Here is a 21,062-nt window from a genome sequence, read left to right as displayed (position 1 = left end):
GTGAGTGGCTTCTGGTGCTCCAATCGATACAAACCCGGTACAACAAATGCGTTGCTGTTTTTCTCCTGCTCTTCCCCTTCCCTCTCCCCCTCAATTTCAACAGTCTGGAGGCTTTTTTTCATTGTTGTCTCCAAATAAATCTCTTCTAGTGGTACACGTTGTAATCTGGAGGCTGTAATACAGGTCTGGCTTTGGTATTCATTCCCTGTGACATTTTTTGCATCCTAATCAAATTAGATCAATCCTCCCCACAAAGCTAAAGGTCTAGTAGATTTTCATGTTATTCTGATATAAGGCAGATGATATTAATGCAACATGGATAAGATGTTGTATTAAAGTCTCTTTAATGATGCTACCTCCTAATTTTAGTGCTAGAGATAAAAGCCTTCCAGGATTTACATAATGGATACATGGAACTTGGGCTTTTCCTATTAGTGAGAAGGAGATAAGCAAAGAAAGCAGAGAAATTAGTTTGATTTTTCCAGTGAGGTTCAAAAGAAAAATAAGCATATTTTACCCCTTCTGCAACCTATGTAGAAGTGATGTAGAAAACAAATAGAGAAATATTGGGAAAGGGGAGAATTATTTGTGTATCAGAGTAGGAACTCAGTGGAGACGTTGTAGGTGGGCTGCACATATGGCAGGGAGGTGAAACGGGATCAGCTACAACTGGTGTCAGGACTGTGCCATCAGGAAGGGATTGGCCTGGGAAATGCTCCTGGGGAAGGCTGGGGCAAGTGTTGGCCAGGGAAGTACTTCTAAGGAAGGTTGAAGAGCCTGTGTTTGCATGAGACATTTGATTTTACTGAAATTGCCACTTTGGGCAGGATGTGCACAGGTTTGAGGAAAGGAGGAGTAGCTTCAGCCTGTTGGAATTTACTCATTGTTGCTGAAAATTGGGCAAGGAGGAGTGAAACTTGCCCTTTTGTGTGCCCTTTGAGGGAAACATTTTAGGTCTGTCCTTTACCATCTTCCTTCCCAAACCTGAAGCAATTCCTTTTGTCCTGCTGCTGTTGTCCAGGGAATTTTTGCTTTTACCTTTTCCTGTCCGAAATTAGGATGGATTATCAATCTACCCATTCTTTTATCTGAGCAGGGCCAAACCCTGGGCTCTGTGTGTTTGAGTAGCCATTCAGTGTGGCACATCCATGGGCACCTCCAGACGCTGAAAATACGTATATATGTATTTCTAGATATATTTGCAGTGTGTGGCAAGGCTGTGTTTGCAAAGACAGAAGCTTTATCAGCCATGCCAGCTTCATACCATGTATTTGTAAGAGTTAGTAGATTATTAAGTGCTTGTCTTGGAGTAGTGAGTAGATAAAGATATGTATTTACAATAATCTATATTATTTATACTCAAATAATTATTGTACTCATTATATATATATATATATGTAATAAAAATATATTAGGAAAATCTGATTTTCCAGCAAAGTAATAAACATCTCATGGAGGAAAGTCCTAAATGCTTAACCCTAGAGAATTTCCCAAAAGATAAGGGTGATTAATGGATTCCTGAGTGTAACATAAGGCTGATTATTTCAAAATCTGAATATTGGGCTATTCCCTTTCCAATGCCCTGTTTGGGAGCTGCTCCAGGACCAGTCAGACAGGTTGGACCAGCCTGGGAAGGGGTTTCATTTCTCCAGACGTTCCGGATAAATGGCTCTGTCAGGCTGGATCTATAGCAAAAGGGAAGTGGTGTTAGATGTTATAGTTATTGAATAACCATGAGCCTGCTTCCTTGGTGTGCTAGATTTTTATAGATAATTTTGTTTTATGGCTTTCTAAAAGTGATTTATGAGCTTTATGCGCACGCTACCAGTGAAATTCTTTTGATTTGTGTTAAGTGGCAAAGGGCACACCCTGCCTTAAAAACAAGACAAGGAAATTTTAACAAAAGACTTTTAAAAATTCCTTCTCTTACGAAAAGTGCCAAAAGAACTTTAACCCATTACTTCAGAACTCAAAGGAAAAATAAAGCAGCTTCAGAGCTCATAACAGCTCAGTGGCAGGCGGTGCAGACAGGAAGCAGTAAAAATAAAAGCTAATGTACCCAGCTCAGGAGATTGGAGGTGGAATAGGGGGATTCACTGGATGAAGGGAAGTTTACAGCAGCTGCAAATAAAAGCCCTGGCTTTGTGGTGCTCACTTGGAGTTTACTTCTCTGGCATCCTGGGACTTAAGAGGCAGATGCAAAGTGAGGTTCTGAGGTGCCTTGCTGAGACATCCCTGCACCAGCTTAACCATTGCATGGCCAAATGAGTCACTGAATTTGAATCTGAACAATTCACATCTGCCAGTTAGAAATGGATATGAACCCTTTTTTAAAGCTTTTCTTGGATGTAGGGCCCTTTAGAAAAGCTTATAGTCTTGGGAGCAGCAAAGTCTCTTCCCTTGTCAGTTTTTCTGATTGACATCAAGGAATGTCAGAAGGTGGAATTCTCTAAGAGCAAAGCTTGGCTTGTGTGTGTGTAGTTGTTGCTGAAGCATGAGTACATGAAGGGTGTGTAGGATTGTCTGAACCAAAGTTTGGAGGGTGAGAAAGAACCTGCTGTGAGTTGCAGCAGGATGTGTGGATCCCAACATGTTATTGAGAAAGGCTTTGAAGTGTGGCACTGTGGACTCAGCCTGGCTTTTCATTTAAAGTTAGAGGATGGGTAGGTCTGGGTCAATTGAGAGAGATTTTCCTTGGGTTTCTCCCCCCCTTCTTCCCCTTGATGGTTGTTTGGGGGGAAGAACCTTTTAGGGAGGACCGGATGGATTAAGCTTTGGAGTGGCCTGAGCTGTAATCATTAGCTGGGCAGTGAGGGCAGTAAAGGAAAGAATGTTTATTTGCAGCTTTTTGCTTTGAGAGTTTTGTGGTGGTTCTTTTAGGAGTGCTGTAATCTCAGCTATTCACTGGGGGGGCGGGGGGCTCCTTATGGCCTGGGGGATACAAAGGAGATTTTAATGATCAGAGCGCTCTGCTGGGGCTCATTCCCAGGCTAGTTGTGATCTCTGAACTGGAGGAATATCACATTAAAAATCTGCCTTAATTCTACAAAAATTCAACAGACGTATGATAAATATTTTGGTGCTTGTGAAAAAATAGCCAAAAATGGGATACCCAAGGTGAGAGGGAAAGGGATCTTGCTGCCTCTCTCCTGCTTGGAAAGCAAATGGGCAAATGACAAAGCAGAGCTGGTAATGGGATGGCAAAACATCTCCTGACCAAAGCCTGCTATTGCTGATAGAGCCAAGACTATTTACCAGGGAAAATAATCAGTAAACCAGGGAAAGCATTTTAGAAGCCATTATTAGGCCACATTTGGATTTCTATTCATCCTTCATTTCAGTTTATTAGGCTTTGAGGGACCCTGTGCAGCTGCTGTTTGAACTGCAGCAAGCGCACACGCAGAGCTCGCTAATGATTCAGTTAATGAGAACAGGCATGGAAAACAAGCAAATGACAGGGCAGTGTATTTTGCAAGATTTTTCTTTTTCCTCCCATGTATCTGTTTTAGTGAACTCCTTTCAGTAGCATGTGGGTTCTTCAGGACTTTCCCAAAAGAGGGTCTGAATACCTGGTGTTGGCAGCGCGTTAATCTGAGACTCTCCTCTGTGTCTGTTGATGCCTGCCCCTGTTTTAGGGTGAGGATCCAAGACCTCAACTCCTAGATGAGCTCAGGGTACTGATTTTGATGTAAACCAGGTGTAGCTACCACCCTTTGCATTGTTAGAGGTGTAGTTTGTCCAAGGAATGGCCTCTGCAGCAAACAGCAGGAACCAGGGTGGTCTGAAACTGTTTCAACCTATTTTCAGCAAATCTAATGGCTGGGGCTGGGAGCCTGCAGTGCCTGTTCCCATCCAACAATGCCACTGCACCAGGAAATGGAGCTGCTGGAAGGGAATTCTGGAAAAGACTGCTGTGCAGCTGCTCGGTGCTGCACAGGGAATGAGGCACGTGGGATGCATTCATGGAAATGCGCAGGGCACTGCCGGCCTCGCTGGGCTTCCCAGCAGAGCCTCTCTTGCCACAGTGAATTTCCAGCTTGGAAATGCAAACTGCAACAAACACCAGGCGGTGTCCTGTGGATATTTGTAATACACAAGAAGAGTATTTGCAGTTTTGGGGGTGGGGGGAGAAAAGAGGGGGATTTCTTCCATTCTGTGCTGCAAACGCAGCAGGTGGAACAGAGGCAGTGAGGCGCAGATGATCCCCCACCACTCATACAAACTCTGGATTGCTTGGGTGAAAGTGCCCTTGGAAAGTTCAAAAGCCTGGGATATCTTCCCATTCAGCCCCTGCAATATGCATATTGAAAAGGATTTTACAAACCAAGCCATCCTTTTCCCATTGCCTTTAATCTTTTCTCGGTGCCTGCAGAGATCCTGGGAGTTCAGAAGTTGTTCCTTCTCTCAAAAAGGATTATGCTTTTCTTAATATTGATACACAGAGTTGCTTCCCAAAGGAGATAGGATCTGAATTTTGGTGAAAACAGTAGTGCATAAAGCTTGTGAATCTGCTTTTCTGGGGAGACTTGAACAGCTTTAAGCAGGCAATTTTCAGTCAAAATCTGTGTCCATGCATTGCTTTTGCAGTGAGAAGCCTCATGCCTGAGTTACTGATGAACAATGTTAACCTCAAGCACAAACAGTTTAATTTCCAGCTCTCTGATCTCATGGTGAAAAACTCCATGAATGCAACACTTGGTGGTTTATTTGGGATTTTCAGGAGTGACTGTTCGCATCCCCAGACTTAGTGTGCTTGCCAAGCTTCTTCCAGTTTCCCAAAGCCTTTCTTGTTTTTAGGAGGAGCCCAAAAAGGTTTGTTTCACATATGACCTGTTCCTAAATCTGGAGGGGAACCCACCTGTGAACCACCTTCGTTGTGAGAAACTGACTTTCAACAACCCCACCAAGGAATTCAGGCGCAAACTCATCAGGGCTGGAGGGGTAAGTGCCCAATTTGGGATCCTAAAAGGAGTGGGCTTGTTTTGCTCTGAGGTTTCTTTAAGGCCAGCAGGCTCCAAACAGTTTTCTACATTCACTTAAAAGATGACCCAGCCAGTTTTGACTCGTGGTTATAGGGCTGCAGCACTTGCAGCAGAGCAAATCCTTTGTTGGTGTGTGATTGGTGACACTTCTTTTGTCAATTTAAATGTGAGCATTAATACCAAAGCAGAAAACCCCTCTGGAAAGTGGGATCTGCTGTGGATGTTGCCTGGTGCCAGGAGCTGGGTCAGTACAGAAGAGCTCAAGAAAAGAGAGAAGCTTTCAAACCATTCTTTATTAATATTTTTTAAACTTAATAGTTAGTGCTTCCTGATCAATAAATGACCTCTAAACCTGGCATCAGCTACTTATGGCTTAGATAATAAAATAATGAAAAATTGGACAATATAGAGTGAAAATAGATGTGGGAGGGGGAAATAGATACTCTCTAGAAGGCCCAGTGAAGTATGGGTTGCTACAGGAGCTGAACCCTTCCATCTGGGAAGGTAATGAGTAGTGATAGACTAAAGGATGGTCCTCAAATAACTGCAGGATCTGGGCAAATCAGTCCAAACCACAAAGTACAAGAAGTTTTTAATGAGCCACAGGATGTCACGGCCAGGTTGGACAGGGGTTGGAGCAACCTGGGATAGTGGGAAGTGTCCCTGCCCGTGGCAGGGGTGGAATAAGATGAGCTTTAAGGTCCTTTCCAATCCAGTTCACTCGGTGATTTTAGTTCCACTGTGTGCCAGTATTTTCCTGTATTGGGCAGAGAGAGGAAGGTGCTCATTTCAGGCCTGGGATGGCTGGAACATCATCTGTTCTCTAGGATTTTCACAGTATGATATTTTAGTCCTTGTGTACTGAGGTGTTTCAGCTGTTAATCACTTTTGATGCCTTTTCTCTGGTGGCAGTTTTCCACAGAATTATCCTGACGATGTAGGGAAGGTAAGAAGGGAATTGTTCCATGGAGCTCAGTGTTTGCTGTTAAGATTTTGTGAAGGGAGAGACCCAAGCCCTGTTTTTTTCCTTTTTCCCCTGAAACAGTGAATTCAGCTTTTCATAAACCAAGGAAATCTTGCTCATTCCTTCCAGATTTCTCTCCCTACTCTTTTTCAGGGGAAGAGCATTTGCAGCAGAACACACAGTTCTTGTCCAGAGCTTTATTGCCTGCCTGTGCTCAGAATATTGGCATTCCCTTTGGGAAAGACACTCGATATTGCATTGCTGCCTTTCAGTTTTGTGGCTTTAATATTCTGTATTTGAGGAGTTGCCTTGAAACTGAGCATTCCATAGACAATATCTTTTTATGGCCTTTAAGCAGGCGAAGAAAAAAACATTGAAAAGATGAATAATAGTGTGTTAATTGAGCAAGTGGCTTAACATAATCATGTGTTAATAGTTAATAGTCCGTGAGACTTTGTGCAGACATAATTTCCCTCCTCTTTATTCCCAGGTAATGGTGATGCCAGAAGGAGCAGAGACTGTTTCAAGGCCAAGTCCCGATTATCCGATGCTGCCCACGATACCTCTCTCTGCCTTCTCTGATCCCAAGAAGACCAAACCCTCCCACGGGTCAAAGGTCAGTGCAGCACATGTTTGGGTCAGCCTGAGGTGAGGGAGTCTTTCAGGCCGGGCTGCTGAGAGCTTGTTCAGCAGCTGTTCCTGGCTGCTGCTAATTCTGAACCTCCTTGTACTCTGCAGTTCAGTAGTTAATGGTCTGGAACTTCCCAGCCTCTAGGAGGCTTTTTTATGATCTGATAGACTTCTCTCCAGGGAAGTTTTGAAAAGAAAATTAAATGTGCCAGACTGGGAATTTTTGGTGAATCGTATCGTCCTTAAAGGCGGATGAAAACCTCTCTGATTGTTCTGGTTGTGTCCCCGATGCTGAGGATGGATTCTGGGGCTCTCTCACTCTCTGGCATGCCCAGCTGCGCTCCGAGGCCCTGCACCTCTTGGCTGGAAGGCTGACTGGACAGTCAGGGCAGTGACTGTCCTCTGTCCTCAGGGCAGTGCTGGAGAGAACATCAAACACGCTTCACTTGCTCCAGCGGGTGCTTTCCAGACTGGATGTTTGTGTCCAGCAGTAGCCAGCTCCTGAGACTTCCAAAGAGCCTCAAGTTTTTTTCTTTTTTTTCCCTTATGTACTGAAGTTATTTTTGTATAATCCTACATGGGGGAAACAATCCCCAAGCAATGTGTTTTGGAGCAGATTACATGCACTGTATCAGCCTGAACAGTCACAGGTATTAACAGCAATTCATTTCCCAGTGTAATTCAATTCTGATAGCCATGTTCTTCAGGGCTCTAAACACTCTGGCACTTCAGTTATGCCTTCTCATGTTATGAAACAGAGTGAAGATGACTTACCTGTTAGTGGCTGATTTAATTTTGGTCAGGAATTAAGCACTGGAAAATACAGCAGAGAAATAAAGGGCTCTGAGATGAGCTCTGGTGAAAATTGCCAGTTGCTAAAGAGACAGCATTCTCCTGCTTCCCCTTCTCCAGGGTACCCTGAGAACTGCATCTGGTGAGGTTAAACCTGAATTAAACATCTGTAGATGTTTCTAAACCTTTGACAGACCCTGGAAAGGAGCATAACATGTTTCCTAAATGTTGAAGTGCCCACTGCCAGTTTGTGTGCAGCAGCTTGAGGGAAGTGTGGATGTTTACCTGGGCATGTGGGGGTGGGTTTCTGCACAGAACAAACGCTGCCGTGTGATTTATGAGGATGTGTTTTATCATTCTGTGCAGAGCTGCAGTTTCATACCCAGCTTGCATGTTTCTGTTGCTGAATTTTAGGATACAAACAAGGAAAGTAGCAAAGCATCCAAGCCACATAAAGTAACCAAGGAGCACAGGGAGAGGCCCAGGAAAGACTCTGAGAGCAAAAACTCCTCCAAAGACCTTGAGAGAGAACAGAACAAGCCTTTGAAGGACTCCTCCAGAAAACCAACTGAGAACAAACTGCCTAAGGAGGAGAAGGCACCTCCAAAAGCTGCTTTCAAGGAACCAAAACTGGCCGTGAAGGAGACCAAACTGGAGAACACCTCTCCAAAGGGAGGGCCGCAGCCGGAGTTAAAGTCTTCCAGCAAGAGGCCCTCCAATGTGGAGTCACCAAAGCCTAGTGCCAAAAAACAAAAAAAGAGTAGCTCCAAAGGGGTAAAGAATATCCTGGGGACATCTCCCAGAACCTCGTCTTCCTCATATCCAGAGAAGAAACAAACCAAGGAGAAGATGAATGCCAAAGTGGAAAAGGTAAAATCTGAGAGCGAGGCCAAGGAGATCAAAAAGCCTGTGGAAATGGAGGAGTCAAACTCAGAGGATGAAACTTCTTTCAAGTCAGAGGTGAGTAGGGATTTATTCTTTACCAGAGTGTGGAAGGATGATGTTAAATCCCTGCCTGAAAAAGATGTTAAAAATAATCTCTCAGAGAAGACAGAGCAGCAAATTGGTAAATACTTAGCCTGGGTTGCATCTCAAATAAAATTCTTCTTTGAAATTCCAGTCAATATTAAAAGTTCCTCCTGTGTGATTTAGCTCCTGTTTCAGATACAAATTTATTGAGGTTTATCTGCAGGCAGTTACCTAAAAGTCAGAGTTTAAGGTTATGGTCCCTCATTCATCCCTTGCAGTGACAGCTACAGAGCTACAAGAGATACAGAGAGACTTTCTGCCTGCTCATGATGTTAGTGTTTTAGAATGTGATCTTATTTCAGAAAAGAAGGAAATCATCTCAGTTTTGGTAATGAAAAAACCCAGTATTAAAATGTAAATAAAGCCCCTCTTCCTGCCATGGCCTGTAAGAAATGTGCCATTGGCTGAAGCTCAAAATACAACCACATGCCACTAAATCTAAATAAGTTGTGTTGTGAAACATAAAACAAATTATGTTCTTGTACTACTATTTTTAAAAGCTGTCTAAATATTTTTTTTCCTTTTTACAACTGAGAACATTCCTCATCCTCTGTTTTCTAAAAAGTGTTTTCCAAAAGAAGGCAAAAAAATGCAAGAAGGAACAGACAAATCCAAACTCTTGCTACTTTTCACTTGTATATTTGTTATAAAGAAACCATATATCTTGTAATAGGGTTCACAGGATAATGTCATGAGAATTCTGGAACTGGTTCCTCCTGACCACTTTAAGAAGGGTTTATTTTATTAAGATTAATTTTCTAGGGACAGTTTGTATTATGATTTAATCAGCACTGTGATACAACAAATATTGATGTGTTTGTCAGGAAGGATTTTTTTTTCTGCAGCACTCCTAGTAGAAGAGTTTATTGGGCAAGTGTTAATTCCACTCTGCAGAGAAGTCACATCCCTGGAAGAGTCCAAGGCCAGGCTGGATGGGGCTTGGAGCACCCTGGGATGGTGGAAGGTGTCCCTGCCCATGGCTGGGGGTGGCACAAGATGAGCTTTAAGGTCCCTTCCCACCCAAACCATTCTGGGATTTTATGACTTTGCTTCCCAGCTGGATAAATTTTCACATTAGGCATTAAGAAGAGGCAGTTCCTCTCTCTTATCCTTTTACAAAAGTGGAGCAGTGCTCAGCAAGCCCCACATTTCAGTTCCAGATGTACAGCTCTCCCTGCAAACCTGTGACTGTGCAGATCCCCGAGTGTCCTTTACTGTCCCTGAGGCGTCCCCATTCCCTCTGGTCCCAGCAGTGTGAGCTGATGGTGCTGCCAGGCTGTCCCTGGGGCCACAGGGGGGCTCAGCATCTGCTGCAGCCTGTCCTGCCCAGTGTCCTGGCTGGCCCAGCTCCTGCTGGCTGCTGGGGACACTCCGTGTGACAGACAGGGAGCGGTGGCAGCCCCTGTGGAACCTGAGCCCCAGGGCACAGAGTGGCTGGCTGCAGCAGCCGGGCTCTGGAGTGTCTGCACCCTGGGGCATGTCCCTGCTCCCAGCACTGCCGGTTGCTGCCCCAGGGTTTCTCCTGGCACTGCTGAGTGTGGAGCCGGTGGGAGCCACATCCCTGAGTGAGGGAGCAGCTGGGGGTGGACCAGGGCCCGGAAACTCTTAAATCAGCTCTGTGCTGCAGCCAGGGGATTGTGCAACAGCTCCGGGCTGCAGCTCCACGGTGGCTCCCAGCTGACATCTTTGCAGGCTGCTGTGGAGAGGAGCAGCCCTGCTGCCATTTGTGCTCCTGGCCTGGGAGCTCAGAGGGGGACACTGCACAGTTTCTCCTGCTGTTTCAGCTCCTGCTAGAAATCTTTTGGGGTTTTTTAACTTTTTTTTTTCCTTGCCCCATCAAGTCCAGTTCCCTGAACTGGCCTCATGCTTGGCTGCCTCAGTGCTGACAAAAGGGGGAGGCAGGGATGGGAGGCAGTGCAGCTTTTTGCCTTAGTCACATCCCCAGTGGCAGTCACTGAGCACACGGAGCGTGTCCATCTGCATCCTCCTCCTCTCAAAGAGCTGATGGTGTTAATGACAAAGGGAGATGGGTTATCTCCAACAACTGCTGCTTAGCTCCTGTTAAGTTAATTCTAAGGGATTTTTAAGGGAAGACCTGCAGATCACCAGGCATGAGGGATGTAGGATTGGAGCTGTGGGTCAGATGCGAGAGCTGTGCTCTGTTAGCTTGAAAAAATTCATAAAATCCCACAGTGGTTTGGGTTGGAAAGAGACCTTAAATATCATTCACTTTTATCCCCTGCCATGGCAGGGACACCTTCCACTGTCCCAGGCTGCTCCAGGCCTCATCCAGCCTGGCCTCCCAGAGATCCAGGGGCAGCCACAGCTCCTTTGGACAACCTGCTCTCTCTGCTCTCCACTTCCATGTTGGAATTTCCATAAACAGCCAGGGCTGCTGCAGTGTGCCAACAGACCTGATATTGGAACTGTTAAATTATTCTCCTTTGCTTCTGAACCCTTCCCAAGGGTTGTAATACCATTTTTTTGACACGTTTTCCCCCTTCTTACAGTGAAATAATGAAAATCTTACCAATACTTGGTTGACAGTGTGACCAGCAGGACCAGGACAGGGATTGGGTCTCTTTGTGCCTGTCTCAAGTTTTTTATAGTATTAACCCTTCCTGTGCCAAATTATTTATCAGTGAATATGTGTGATTTTTCAGCATCAGGATTTGGCAGCAGCAGTAGTAAGTGGATTCCTAGGAACGAAACAGTGAAACTGAAATGCTGATTTCCAGGGAATTACTTTTAAAAAGGCAAGATATTACAGTGCTTTGAGAATCTTTAAACTAGAACCCCCCTGAGTACCAAAAAACCCATTTTAAGGGATTTTAGGAGCTGCTGGGGGGCAGAGGGAGTTGCTGTGGCCTCTTCTGCCCTCTGGCGGTTCCCAAGGCTATTGCAGGTGATTGCTGCCGGTATCGGATTTACCATTAAAATTTCCCAATCTTACCTAAATTTCCTTCCTGGTTGCTGCTGTTACCACTAGTTCATTTACTGTTTAGTCACTCTTAGTGCTCAGGATATTCCTGTTATTTCTGCCAAGTGCTGACACACGAGTTGGGGTCACAAGGGTTGAGTTGGTCTCTGTTATGTTTTCACACTTAAGTGGAGATAGTACAGTGGATCACTCAAACTGGTGTAGAAACAACTGGGTTTATGATATAATAATAATAATTTAGAGTTAATTTTGGAGTCATGTGAGCTGGTTGGGGTAGACATCTCCATGTCTGTGAGGAAAGGGTAGAGAACTGGGATTGTTCATTGGAGAAGTGTTGGGGTGACCTCATTGTGGCCTTCCAGTGCCTGAAAGAGCCAGCAGGAAAAATAAACTGATTATAAGGAATGGAGGACACAGGGAATGGCTTCCCACTGGCTGAGGGCAGGGTTAGATGGAATATTGGGAAGGAATTGTTCCCTGGCAGGGTGGGCAGGCCCTGGCACAGGGTGCCCAGAGCAGCTGTGGCTGCCCCTGGATCCCTGGCAGTGCCCAAGGCCAGGCTGGACATTGGGGTTTGGAGTGACCTGGCATAGTGTTTTGGATTAAATCATCTTTAAGGTCCTTTCCAACCCAAACCACTCATTGACTCTGTGATGCCATGGTCAGTGATCAATCTGAGGTTCAAGGGAACCTTGGTGGGTACAATAAATACAATTTTTAAGAGATTTGGGTAGTTGTGGGTTCTGTGCTGCTCATCTGTCACACTTCAAAGTAAGGGTTTTAATTTAAATGTGTTTCAGATGCTCCATATCATCATTTGGGGGGTTTGAACCTCGTGGTGTGAAGGGGTTTGATGTTGCTCCCAGGAGTGCTGAGCTATATCCTGCCAGACTTCCATAAATGTTGTTTTTATTCACCTCACTTTTTGTTTTTTTCTGTAACCCCAAGAACTGTATTCAGTGATGGGTGATGCTGTAGATGCTCCTTCCTCACAGTGCTTTGTGCTCTGGTTTTCTGGATTAGAAAGATTAAGATTCTTTTTCTTTTGTTTCCCTTTTATGGGGGGTTAAGTCTGTCCAGTCCAGCCCTTCCAACTCCAGCTCCAGCTCCGACTCCAGCTCTGACTCTGATTTCGAGCCATCTCAGAACCACAGTCAAGGTGTGTTGCAAGAAGAGTTTGTTAAAACCTTCCTTGTGTAACCTTAAAATGCTCGAGAGAATTAAATGTGCTTTTCCAGCACTATAGTAATACAGTTTCTTGCATGCAGCCATGTGTTGGAGTTGTGATGCTTCAGCAAGAAAAGGCAATAATGTTATAACATCATGAACAAGTATTTTTCTTCTCTTGGCAGCTAATTTATGAGTAGGGAATCCCTCTGGATTTGGTTCTTTCCCTTTTGGCTTTGGTTTCTGCCTCAGTTTATGAATGTGTTGCTGCTGCCTGATCTGTAGAATCACCAGAACAGTTCTCCTCCAGTCTCATCTATGTTTTATTAAAAATTATAAATGTGCCATTCATCACTTTGCCAGTGTGTAACAGCTCCTTTCTCAGATCCTTCCACTGATAACCCAGAGAGGGAAACTGGCAACAGTAAATGTTCCAAGTGCAGCAAATGCTGTGCTGCTCCTGTCTCCAGTGACATTTAAATCAGCCCCACAGGCATGAAAAATGTCCTTTTGTTCTCGTTTGGGAAGGGAGGGGGAGGCTTTGGGAGGGGAGGGAGTTGTAAAGTTTGTCAGCTCTGCTTTAGCTCCGAGCCTGCACAGGGTGTCCTTTCCCAGTGCCACCTCCCAGGGGTCAGGCCGTGGCTGGGTGGAGCCGTGCTGGTTGTGTCCTGGTGCTGAGCTCCCTTCTCCATCTGCCCAGGCCCCCTGCGCTCCATGGTGGAGGATCTGCAGTCGGAGGAGTCGGACGATGACGACAGCTCCTCGGGAGAGGAGGCAGCAGTCAAAGCAAACCCCGTCAGCCGGGATTCCAGGTGGTAACAAATCCAGAGCAGGGGGGTTGGGTGGCTCTTTGCCCTCTGCATTTGGCATTTCTGGGTGCTCTCCCTTTGGAGGGAGGAATCAAAAGGTCAGGGCTCTGTGTGGGAGGGGAGGAAGGGCAGATGTGTGGGGTCACTCAGCACAGGGTGGGGACACAGAGGTGGTGACAGCAGGGTTGGCTGCAGAGCACAAAGAGGGGAAGGCACTGGGAGGTGCTGAGCTGAGCTGGCAAGTGTCAGTGACTGAGCCCCTTCAGTCACCTAATTGTGACCCTCAGATCTCTGCAGAGCTGCTGGAGTGTGACACCTTTGATCTGCAGAGCTTAGGGATCTGTGGGGGCAGGCAGAGTGTGCTGCTCTGGCTGCCTGGGGCTGACAGGGCTCAGGACTCACTCTCTGCCCTCCCTGTGTTGGCTGCTCCACTCCTCTGGACTCAGTGACAGCTGTTTCCTGCTCCAAGCCCTGGAAAGAGTTGAACTTCACCTGCTTCCCTCAGGAAATGCTGTTACTGCCCAAACCTGGAGTCTCAGTGAATACTTGAACCCAAATGCTTGGCCCAGAGAGCAGCTGCACACTGGAAATGCTGGTGGTGGTTACCAAAACAAACAAATATCCATTTTGCACCTATCATCAAGGAAACAATAATGGAGGGACTTAGAAGGGTATTTTTGTAGACCTTTAGGGGATAACCAGTTTAGTTCACCACAGGTAGGATACCTGCCATATCTATAGGGCCAAAGGAGAATGAAAATAAATAGGAAATCTTAGAGGTTACACCAGCAGCAGCACAAAATGCTTTTTTTGCTTGTGGAGGTGTCAGTGAGCCTCTCATGCAGGTACTTTGTAACACTGGGAGGAATTCCTGAACAGCTGCTGTTTGTGAAAGGAAGTGGTGCTTTGTTGTTGTAGGGGGCTGTGGATGCCAGAGTTGAACTGCTGCCTGTAATGTGTCACCTTAAGCTCCCTGCTCTGGGAGTGCAGGGTGACATCAACTGGGAAAAAAGGGATTCTTGGAATCTCCAGTGACCTGTTCTCCCAGCCAGTGCAGTAGTCTGTGATAAAGAAGATTTCACTCAGCTCTGTGTGGCTCAGCTGGCAGCTGGTGATGGGTTTGCTGCTGCTGGTGATGCTCATTCTCTGCTGGTGGTTTTTCAGACTAAGCCTCAGTGACAGTGACAGTGACAACAGCGCCGACTCGTGCCCGCCCAGCCGGGAGCCACCTCCTGGGCAGAAGCTGCCCCCAGCAAACAACAAGGTATGAAATCCCTGCTTCCCACCTCCCCTGCTTCCTGCCTTGGAAATTCTTAGATGCACCACATTTTCCCCATTCCTGTCCTCAGCTGACAGGTGATTCCTCCCTTTCCAGCGCTCTGGTGTGACACCCCCATGTTTCCTGAGCTAATTTTGGTCCTGTTGTTGGTTTCTTTTCCCCTCAGGCATCTGGAAGGAAAAGCCCAGAGTCTTGTAACAAGCCAGAGAAGATCCTGAAGAAGGGAACGTATGACAAGGTGTGTCCTGTGGAGAGGGATCTTTCACAAGGGCCTGGAGTGCCAGGATACAGGGAATGGCTCCCACTGCCACAGGGCAGGGATGGATGGGATCTTGGGCAGGAATTGTTCCCCAGCAGGGTGGGCAGGCCCTGGATCCCTGGCAGTGCCCGAGGCCAGGCTGGATGGGGCTTGGAGCAGCCTAGGACAGTGGAAGGTGTCCCTGCCATGGCAGGGGTGGCACTGGATGAGCTTTGAGGTCCCTTCCCACCGAAACCATCCCAGGATTCTGTGATTGAGGAGCTGAGTGTCACAGGGTGGTTGGGCCTCAATGTGCACAAAAGCACCTGAATCAGCCCAGCTTGTTCATTGTTCTGTCTCAGCAGGGTAAAAGCTTGAGTTTAACAAAAAGCAGATGTTGAAAGGACAGATTTTGAGAGTGGCACTGCAGAAATTGTGTACATTAAATATCTGGAGCCCCAGGTGGTGGCCATAGGCAAAATGCTGAAATTGTTTTATTTGTTTGCCCTTTGTCTGAACCAATGGCCTGGTCACTGCTGCAGTGCTGGGGCACTTCATTAAAAAGCAGTTTCATCTGACTTTGATCTTCTAAATTAAAGATTATTTGATGCTCTGCTTTGCAGGTTTAGTTGGAACCTTTGTTCAAAGAAATTCCCTTCTTCCTTGCCTCCAGGAAGGGCAGAGCAGTGTCCATTCTGTGATTCCCTGATTCTGTGAATCAGTTTTGCTGATACAGACCTGTTGCTGGCTGCCTGAGAAAACCTAAAATTAGGAAAAAAACAAACCACTCTTACCTAAGAAAAATCAACATGTTGAGCCTGTTGTGGTTTAGGTAAAACTACTTGGGAGTACAGGGCACTCCAAGAATTTTTCCTTACCTAAATGCAGATCATTGCTCAGTAGATTGATGGGGTTTTGGTCACTGATGCACATGATGTTTTCAGGTAATTTGGAATTAATTAGGAGAACCCATTGGTGAAGAGCTCACACTGAGGGTCACCAAGGTGGACTTCACCTCACTGAGGTCCTTAAAGGTTCTGCCCAGTTCTTGGAGCTGGTTACAGCTGTGGGTATCATTAAATTAAAAAAAAAAAAAAAAAAAAAAAAGGCCTTCAGAGCACGTGTATTTAAGGGAAGACCTTGGTGCCCCAGTACTTGAGAAGGAGGAGGAGGCAGCAAAGTGTTGGGAAGACTTAGGAATGTCTGAAAGGGCCTCAAGTTCTTCTGATCCTCACTGGGGAAGTCCCTTTGGCAGCCTTGAGATGCTCCACGTGTCCCTGTTTGTGTTGCAGGCCTACACGGATGAGCTGGTGGAGCTCCACAGGCGGCTCATGGCACTACGGGAGCGCAACGTGCTCCAGCAGGTACAGACCCTGTCCCTGCTGTCCCTGCTGTCCCCGGGATCTGGGTGTCCAGGGGCTCAGCCAGGCCCTTCCATGGAGCTTCTGCTTTGCTTTGAAAGCAAAAATACAGAGTAAAAAAGAAAATCAGCTGTGCATGCAATGTTTTCTTGGAAATGGTACAGGAGTGTGGTGTGGGCATCTTCCTTCTGCCATCCCGGTAGCAATCCCAAAGTTGGGACCTCATGGTCTGACTGGCAGCTTGGTCTGACTGACAGCTTCCTCCTGGGAAGAGCTGGAGGGGCAGGGGCTGAGCTCTGCTCTGGGACAGGGACAGGAGGCCAGGAAGGGCTGGAGCTGTGCCAGGGCTTGGCATGGAGCTCAGGGAAAGGTTCTTGCCCCCGAGGGTGCTGGCACTGCCCAGGCTGCCCAGGGAATGGTCCCGGCCCCAAGGCTGCCAGAGCTGCAGGAGCATTTGGACAGGGGTGCTCAGGGTGGGCTTGTTGGGGTGGCTGGGCAGGGACAGGGGCTGGGCTGAGCATCCCTGAGGGTCCCTCCCAGCTCAGGATATTCTGTTATTTTATGATTAAAAAGAAACATGCCCACATCACTGTCCAGACTGAGCTAGTCAGGCAGGCAGTAGGAGCTGGTTTGCTTTTTTGGGGAGAGGATTCCCTTCCTGTTGTGAGCCCCTCCAAGGGGTGGGAAAGCCTGGCTGGGCTCTGTACCCTCTGTGCTGTACTTATGTCCATCCCTCTGTCTCCAGATCGTGAATCTCATTGAGGAAACCGGGCATTTCAACGTCACCAACACAACCTTTGACTTTGACCTCTTCTCCCTGGATGAGACGACCGTCCGCAAGCTGCAGAGCTACCTGGAGGCCGTGGCCACATGACGCTGGGCCTGGGAAGCTGGCTCTGCTCTTCAACCAGAGATCCCCTCCACTGGTACCAGGAAACCACCCCATGGAACTAGGCCTTCTTATCCTCCTGCCTCACCCGAAGAAGCACTGCCTTAGAGAACAGCCATGCTCTAGGAATGCTCAGCCAGCTGCACTTTTCTTGTAGGCTTCAAACCAGCGCCCGCCTTGCTGAGCCTGTCCCCCCCAGCTTTGTGGGCCAGGCCCTGAGCAGAGCAGGCGTGCTGCACTTAGGCTGCACAGCGCGACCTTTTTGGTTTCCCTTTGAGCAACTGTGTTTCAAGAGCACATTTTCCAGGCATCTCTGAGCTCTGAAGAAGCGTGGATGCTGTTCCCTTCCCCTGGAGCTCGGGACCAGCCTGTGGAGAGCTCCAGAACCAGAGCCCTCCCGCTCTGCCCCGCGCTGTGTGGGTGACGGCGGCTTTGACAGAGCTGGCCGGGACACTGGGGACACAGGAGGCTCCCCGGGCTCCTGCTGCAGAGGAGAGGGGCTGCATTCCAGCTCCATTCCAGCTGGGATCACCCACTGGTTTGGTGGCCTGGCTCCCAGTGGGGACAGGACCCTCAGCTCCCTGCAGTGACACTCTGTGCTCGGTGAGGAGGCCTCTGGAACCTGCTGTCTCCTGCTGGGGTTTGGAGATGTCTTGTTTGTTGATCTGAGCTCCTAAACAAAGTCCCACTCCTTTCAGTCTGCTTTAACTGTAATAGGACTCCAAAACTGTAAGCTGTATATTTTATATATATATATTATATATATGTATGTACTGTATGTATAAGAAGGGCCTAGTTGGGTCTTATGATCTTAAGGGTGTGTTTTTCTGTTGTTTTTTTATGGCTCTGGCAGGGGAAGGCGCTTAATAAGATTTGACTCGTTTGTTTAATGCCTCTTGTGGACAATTTGTAGTGTAAGGAAGCTGGACAGCAACCTCCAGGCATCCCGTGCTCCAGAAGGGGCTCACCCGTCGTCTTTCCATTTGTCAGTGTTTGATAACTTTGCCAAAACATGTGATTGGTTTTGTTCTGTGTTCTCAAAGAGGAATCTCCTTACAGTGGCCCCTATAGTAGTGGCTGTACTTTGGGAAAACCAAAACAAGGGAGAACTTAAATCTTTGGACATGCCTGGGAGATGCTGATGTAAAACACAAAGTGGAGTTGGGTTTGTTCCCTCCTCCCTCTCCCACCCCGCTGCCTGTGCAGGAAAAGGCAGGAAACAGAAACACTAATGCAGCCCCTTCCCTAGACTTCTAGTTAAACTAGTATTGACCTCCAAGTGTTGTCCAGGTGGGCATGGGCAAATCCCAGCACCTCCCTCCAAGCTGGGTTACACTCCTGGTCCCTAAATTCAGTATTTGCCCAGGAATTGCCCGTTTTTCCAAGGGCCGTGGGAAGCTTTTGCCAAATGTCCGTGGGGCACAGGCGGCGTGGGAGCAGCGGTGCTGGGGAGCCCCTCTGCTCAGGGAGGGTTGCACCGCTCCAGGTTTGCTGTCCCTTGTTTTGGGTTCCCCCTTTCTTTATCATGGAAATGTTGCAACTAATCAACTGAAGTGGCAATATGATGATAAGCTTGTTTGAGTTGGGTCATGTTGACCCGATTCCCATTAATTTTGTCCTTGTACCACCTTTCATGTGTCGTGTGTGTGTGTATATATATATATATATATGTGTGTGTATATATATATATATATGGAAGTTCAAGCTCATGCCGGGTGCAAACCCTGTCACGCCAGTGATCTCAGCTTTTTCTTTCTTGCTGGACGATGCCAGGGCTGGACAGAAAGGCCAGAGAAGGTGGAGGGCAGAGGGGGAGGTGGCAGCAGGACACCCACACTGGAGGTCACAGCCCGTGGGTGGGTACTGCAAGCCCTCGTGTCTCTGTGGGGCTGTGCCAGGGGGAGGCAGCTCTGTGCCCGCACTGGGCACCCTGGGGTGGGGCTGGTGGCACTGTCCCCTCCCCAGAGCAGCGGGGCTGGCCAGGCTGAGGCCCAGCTCCCTCCAAGTCTTTGCTGCCCTCTCCTCCCACAGCTCTGGTCCCAGCACTTCCAGACTGTCACAGCTCCAGAGCTGCCCCTCAAGGGACTGCAGGTGCCACCCCCCTCCTGCCCCTGGCAGCACCCGTGGTCACAGCTCCCAGCCAGTCCCAGAACACCCATGGGAGGCTGCTCCTGAGCCTGCCATGGCATCGTCCTGTCCTGGAAGTGACTTTGTTGGTAAGTCTGCTGAGCATTGATAGGGATTTTGTTTGGTTTTTATAAGAAGTATTTTACACATGGATTTTTTTAGACTGTTTATATTCCCCCTGAAAACCCGAGGTAGGATTGTTCCCCAGCAATAGTTCCTCTCCATTGTGTGCACATGCTGATTTGTTACTAAAAGGTTTTTGCAAGTACTTAGTTGTTCTGCAGAGTTGATGTTTTTTGGGGTATGTGGTAGCGTCGGGGAGCACAGGAGGGGTGACTGCAAACAAAGAATGGTCACATTTGGGCCTCATCTTGTGTCCCCTTGCAGTTCCCTGTGTAGATTCCCTCTAGGCTGGCTGAACGCTGTTCTGAACATGCCGTGTACAGGTTTTTGTGGATAAAGTGTTTGTTCTTGTGTCACTCTTGAGAGCATGGATGGATTATTGTACTCTAGGAAGGAGGGGGCAGTGCTGCCGTGGGCATTGCTTCAGGTCCTCGAGGATGTGTAGTAGCTTGCGTTGTTAAAAAAAGGAAGAAAAAAAAAAAGATTCCCAAATTGACTTGTAGCCATAATGGTTTTTCCAAGGAAAATGGACAGGACTCTGTTCCTTTTCCGTGTCCTTCGTGGTGCTGCTGGCACAGACAGGTGCTGGGCAGCCCCAGAGCTTCCCGAGTTGCTGAGTTGGATTCGTGTTGGAGGTGGGGTCAGGATTCGGCTCCTCCATCCTCAGCTCGGAGGGCCAGCAGGGCCAGGAGCGTTTCCCTGGCTCTGCTCTGCCATGTGTTAAGCCTTGAGGCTTTGATTACTGACATGTATTATTACAAAAGTTTAATGAAGAGAGGAGAGGAAGGTTGGCTGGCAGCAAAGCCCGGCTTTTGGGCGTTTGGGCCACGGCGGGAGCGAGGCTGGCTGAGGTCAGGCTGGATCCATGGAAGTGCAATGACTCTGCCACCTGTGGGATCGTGGAGTGTGGTGGGAGCATCAGAACGAGCCAAGCAGTTGATGCAACAATCCAGAAACAGTTTTTTTGTCAGATCTTGGACCGTGTTTGATGGTGAGAGAGGTTGAGTCGTCCCTCACGGAGGGGCCTCTCCACGAGCAGAGCCCAGAGCGGCTCCAGTTCCAGTTTTCCATTGGGGATGTGCTGGAGCCGGCTCTGCTCGCGTGGGGCTCCTCCCTGCTGGCCCAGGGTGATGCTGTGACTCCCCTGGTGCACCTGCACAGGTGTTCATCAGTGCTCAGAGGACCCAGATGGGTGCTGCTTTCCTGGGGCGCGGAATAGCCATCAAAAACTGACAAGATGAGTTTGCACTCCTAAAGAAAAATGTAAGTACTTCAACTTCTAGAGAATTTTTAATTGTATTTCTGCCTAGAGCTGAGGTATTAAATACCTCAGCACCTGAGGATTTTAAAAGTTGTGTTGGGAGAAAAGTTCTTCACTCAGCTGGAAGAAATGCAGCTGAGCCAAGACTAACTGCAAGATTAAAAAGAAAAAAACACAAAAAAACTCATGTTTGTAATACGTTACAGGATTGTTTGTCCTGAATTTTAAACTTTTTGTTAAATTTGTGGAACTATGGAGGAATTTTCTAGAAAAAGTGAAATAAAGTAAGATGGAAAAGTAAAACTTGGAAGTGTTTTTCAGTTGTGTTGTTTCTCCAGGGATGGCACTGTGCCTTTCCCAAAACCTCCCCTCATGGCACAGGTAACAGCATCGGGCCTGGGAGGGGAAAAGCCAAGGCAAAGGGAATTGCTGTAAGCATGGGGTGGCTCCAGTGTCCCGTAACCCATCAG

At 47.5% G+C, this 21,062-nt stretch overlaps 1 protein-coding gene across 2 annotated transcripts in view; it reads left to right on the top strand.

Moving 5' to 3' along the window:
* Positions 1–20,895, top strand: part of MLLT1 (MLLT1 super elongation complex subunit) — a 31,649-nt gene extending 10,754 nt beyond the window's left edge. The window contains exons 4-12 of one of the 2 annotated variants that reach the window (XM_041416032.1): positions 4,798–4,941; positions 6,437–6,562; positions 7,783–8,328; positions 12,410–12,497; positions 13,206–13,317; positions 14,479–14,578; positions 14,760–14,831; positions 16,124–16,195; positions 16,938–20,895. In XM_041416032.1, coding sequence (XP_041271966.1) covers positions 4,798–4,941; positions 6,437–6,562; positions 7,783–8,328; positions 12,410–12,497; positions 13,206–13,317; positions 14,479–14,578; positions 14,760–14,831; positions 16,124–16,195; positions 16,938–17,066 — 1,389 coding nt within the window. In that variant the 3' untranslated portion in view covers positions 17,067–20,895. Of the gene's footprint in view, positions 1–4,797; positions 4,942–6,436; positions 6,563–7,782; positions 8,329–12,400; positions 12,498–13,205; positions 13,318–14,478; positions 14,579–14,759; positions 14,832–16,123; positions 16,196–16,937 lie in introns of both variants that reach the window. The other variant, XM_041416023.1, reaches the window with a different exon arrangement.
* Positions 20,896–21,062: the final 167 nt, after the last annotated feature.

The sequence above is a fragment of the Onychostruthus taczanowskii genome, unplaced genomic scaffold (assembly GCF_017590055.1).
Source record: "Onychostruthus taczanowskii isolate IOZ18803 unplaced genomic scaffold, ASM1759005v1 scaffold106, whole genome shotgun sequence".
Taxonomy (NCBI): Eukaryota; Metazoa; Chordata; class Aves; order Passeriformes; family Passeridae; genus Onychostruthus; species Onychostruthus taczanowskii.
The sequence above is the reverse complement of the archived record's forward strand: the minus strand, read 5'-3'. Positions and strand labels throughout refer to the sequence as shown.